This window comes from Dendroctonus ponderosae, unplaced genomic scaffold (assembly GCF_020466585.1).
Source record: "Dendroctonus ponderosae isolate FM_Combo_2020 unplaced genomic scaffold, Dpon_F_20191213v2 Dpon_F_20191213_11, whole genome shotgun sequence".
NCBI classification, from domain to species: domain Eukaryota; kingdom Metazoa; phylum Arthropoda; class Insecta; order Coleoptera; family Curculionidae; genus Dendroctonus; species Dendroctonus ponderosae.
Genome location: NW_026017213.1, coordinates 218,441 through 223,036, shown reverse-complemented (window position 1 = coordinate 223,036; position 4,596 = coordinate 218,441). Strand labels below are relative to the sequence as shown.

At 35.9% G+C, this 4,596-nt stretch overlaps 1 protein-coding gene across 1 annotated transcript in view; it reads right to left on the bottom strand.

Annotated features, from left to right (window-relative positions):
• Positions 1–4,596, bottom strand: part of LOC109540402 (mRNA (2'-O-methyladenosine-N(6)-)-methyltransferase) — a gene marked incomplete at its 3' end in the record, with an annotated part of 19,885 nt that overhangs the window by 1,940 nt on the left and 13,349 nt on the right. The window contains 2 exon segments of the mRNA XM_019908764.2: positions 3,111–3,248; positions 3,330–3,530. Of these exon segments, the coding sequence (XP_019764323.2) occupies positions 3,111–3,248; positions 3,330–3,530 (339 nt within the window).

Here is a 4,596-nt window from a genome sequence, read left to right as displayed (position 1 = left end):
CTCGAATATTGGTGTTTATAAATAAAGTGACTAGTCTGTGAAATAAACCATACAACACCAAACATTTGAATGGTTAACTCCAAACAAGCTAGTGCGTGTGTGAAGAAGTGCCTAGAAAATGACTCTTCATTAGAAAACATTCAAATTGAATTCAAGAAATACACGGAATTGTCTAGACTAGTTTTTCCTAATTCCCTAGCAAAAATGGTTTCACAAATTATAAATAAATGCTATAAAAATTATATGGATGTACCTATACCTTGCAGAAAGTTGTTCGGGAGTAAAACAAATTAATTTTAAATTGCAAATGTCCTATTGAAGACCTGCTAAAAAATCACGTTTGTGATAGTTGCAAAAATTAAATTTTAAATAAATATTTAGAAGCAAACAAAATGATCAAATAGAAACGTAGACATTAAATGTAAGAATACTAAATTGAATACATTTTTTCACAACTAAAAATGGTCTTCGTTTTTATTTTACCTTGAAAAATCTTGCTGCCGTATTTCTGATATAGTTGTTTGCAAATTTCTCAGTTTTTAATAACAATTAATTTATTTTACTATTTTTTCTGTACTCCTATAACAGCGCCAGACAACACCTCCAAAGGAATGACGCCAATTTTGAATCACCCTGTATATTTAATAATTGTTAAATGGAGAATTAAAAATATCAAAGAGCGTGTCAATTTGTGATATAAAATTTGCCGTATGTACTGCATTAGAAATACCAACATGAACCGAGTGGCTTAAAACCTGAGTTGCTAAACACACTCTCATAGGGCTAAAAGGAGGCAACGTAATACACCTTTTTGATAACTTTGGTGCCATTCTTGGAATTTTATTTGAGTCTAACTCAAAAAAATTTTGAATATGTGACCACGAATAAACTTCATTTTTACTTTGAATATCATATTTTTTTAAATAATTTCGCAAACATTTCAGTAAATGTGGCGTATCGTAGAAAAAATATAGTCTGTCCTTGCGAAAATTAATATATGGTTTCTCAACTGTTACAGAAAGTAGTTTCCTCATTTTTACATTGTTAGTGTCTAAATCGCATACTACCGTCTTTACAAGAAAACCAGTGTCTGAAATTGTTTCAATAGATAGAATAGAATGAATAGAATAGAATCTAATATTATTTCTTTAAGTACATCTCCTGGCAATGCTTCCTTACTTAAAAAATAACCCACTACTTGCTTAAAATTAACAAGCATTATAACCATTGCATGATTGCTAATTCTGAAAGAATGTGGCTTGTGAGTGCCAAAATTCTGCAATCCATCGAATATACAGTGCGCGACACTTGATTTCTCCCACCTAATAATTTTGAGTAGTTTTCACTAATGCTAAAAATTTTCATTAGTAAGCGACATCAAACACTAGATTAAAGATTTTAACAATATTTATTTAATAATTTGTTTTACACTTTCGTATTCTACAATTGATTTTTATTTGTAAAGCCAATATTGTAATTTTTAATGAGACTTGATTACTCTCATATTTTGGAATGAACCTAGAACACAACATTTAAACCTAATACTCATTTTAATAATTGGTATGCCCTCCCTGCTTCTCAATTACTGCTAACATTCGATGAGGCAATGAATTCAATAAATTTTCTATTAGATTCACTGGAATTTCGACCCAGACTGCTCTATCAGCGGCTGTTAATTCTTCCAAAAAACATTTCTACGATCCTTACGTCATGAAAGTAATATTGGAAACCATGAGGACCATCCAGGTTAAACTTCTTTTCATCCGTGAAAGCGACATTTTTCCATTATTCTGTCCAGTTACGGTAAATGCGTGAAAACTCTAAAAGTTCTTGCCCATGACGTGCAAGAAGCAAAGGCTTCTTGCGTAGTTTTCTTCTTTTTAATGTTTGTACATTTCTTTATTACCTTTTGGATAGTTCGTACGGATGCATTACGTCCATTTCGATCCCTTATTTGTCTATCTGTTGACGAAGAATGGGATGCAAGTCTAAAAATTACACGACGTTCCCTCAGTGTTGTTGCAGTTGAGTGCGTCCTTGTCTATTATTTCCGTAGTTTTCGCTGTCTTTTACATAAGCATTGATTACACATGAACTGTACCCGATTTTTCTTGCAATTTCTCGTTTTGAATAATTCTCCTGTCGATAAGCTTCAATTCGCCCTCTTTCTTCTAACGATAAAGTTTTACCGAATCCCATATCAATACCAATCACTTTTAGAACACTCAAATATACTCAAATTCCTATTAGACAACTGTCAATCGGTTGACAAGTGACACGGTTTTGTTTATTCTATTTGCCTAGCCAACCTACCATTCTAAAAAGTGAATCAAGTGTCACACTATCAATTATTATAGTTGCTTCTAACAATTTCTCCATTGTGAAATACGAGTGAATTAACCGAATTGTTGGAAGAATACCATTAAAACATTGCATCCAATGATACATCTGGCTTGCTTGTAAAAATTTTGACTTAACAAAAATTAGTTCAAATCTGTTGGTGAGAGTAATCAAGTGTCGCGGACTGTATCTTGAGATGAATTTATAAGAGAGACGTTCCTATAACGGCATTTCATCAAATACCACAGAAACAACTTTTTTCTTTTTTTTTAATGTATCACATTTGTCATCAAAACTGTCAAATTTGACATCTGACAAGATTTCTAAGCTCGGATCTAAATTCCTTGATAAATTATATTACAGATTCTGCTGAAAAGGCATTTTAAAACAATGTCCCTGGTTGCGCAACTTTTTCCTAATTCCGACTTCGTATCTCTTACGATTTCGGAGAAACCCATTTTGCGTTTCATGCCAAAAATGTCGATAATACAACTAAAATAGGAAACTTTCATATGAACAACTTGCTGAAAACCTTCCAATCAGCTCCTGCAGTGGAGCGCTGAAATATCCGAACAAAACCTTGCACATATTTCCAGTGCTCTCAGGCACCCCCAGGATCGGTTTCGAGCCTATTCGCTCTCATCGGCTAGATTTAGCCTGGAAATACAACCCCGATGTGTTTCTAAGTCCAGCTGATAGAGCTAATGAGTACGAACCCGGTCCTGCGGACACCTGAGAGTAGCAAACATTACTTCTAACAAATGACTTACCAATTTCTGCAGGTACAAACTGTTAATCGCGAGAGTATCGCTTTGGTAGCGCAACATGGCTTGGTCTCGATCTGGCAGGTATTCTACAACTGGTAAACGGGGGCAACCAATCGCAAACTGAACCGGATAGCACCAGACCTGAACAAACAAAAACCTGATCAATTTGATGTGGTAACCAGACAGGAGGGTTAGAAAGTAATTAAAAATTGCGGCTCCTACCTTTCGCAGCGTCTGTGAAGTGAATGGTTGGGACGGTAATTCCATGGAATGCTCTTTCAAGATGCTATTGGATTTCTCTCGCACTTTTTTGGCATAGTCGCATGACAGGTTGTACAGTTTCAGGCAAATGCCCTCAACCGACGTCCGAACAGTTTCAGTGAGGTGTGGTTGGCATTGTTGCTTCAAATGTGCCAGACGATCCTGAAACAACCATTTTTCGTTTTATATTTAATAAACAGTGCGTCTGCTTAAGTTCGCGCCATATGCGATACTTTTTTAGTATAAATTTTACCACTTGACTGTAAGAGCGCGCTCGGCTGATTTTCGCGAACTTTACGACGGTTTTTAGCATGCTTCCAGGCATTTGATCGAAAAACGGAAATGTACGTTCTGTAGTGCACGATATCAACTTTTCATAACTTTTTTAAAATTAGAATCGGTACTTACCGGAACGCATACAGGCTTACCGAAAAAAGGCGCACTGCAAATTTTGAACCGCGATTTTAAGAAAACTGATATTCCAAAAGCACGCGCCTTTAGTGCATATAAAGAACATTATAATCTCTACTTTGGATCAAAATTTTAGCGCTCCAGCTCCAAAAATAACGTTACGAGCGTTCGAAAAAACGCCGAATTATTCGGTTTTGCCGTTTTCCATTTCAATACAGTGGACCGTAACGTTACTACTTATTAAAATACGTTTATTTCTGTTAAAAGAAGAAGAACGTTTCTGCTATTTGTGCTAATGGTGTTGTGTTTTTGTTGTTTCGATGAGTACGTAATCTAAGTTGCAATACGCTCATAAGTGGTGACGTCACAAATTAGACAGATGCGGGGACCGTATTTAAGCATAGTAAATTTGCATTGGAGTTAGATACAAAGCTTCCAAAGTGTGCTGATTATCTTAGCAGTGAAGAAAAAGAAGCATTCTAAGGTATTGTAACGGAAATGGCCTGGGGTACTTACGTTTGGAATGGGGGATCGAAATGCATGGTATTTCAGTAAATGAGGCCCAAATGGCGCTCCATTTACTGAGTTACTGTCAAATATGACACTGACAAGAATATGGAGGAAACTATATAAGCGACGACGAGAACTAGACAGGGAAAGAAAAGTGACAGGAGCGACCGAGTGCAGAAGAGGTTAAACTCCGGGAGTCGGAAAAGCGAGTTCTAAATCTGGAAATAAGTACATTTTAGTTGTGATGGACTACTTTAGCAAGTGGCCTGCGGTATACCCAATTCCTAATCAAGAAGCCACCACCATA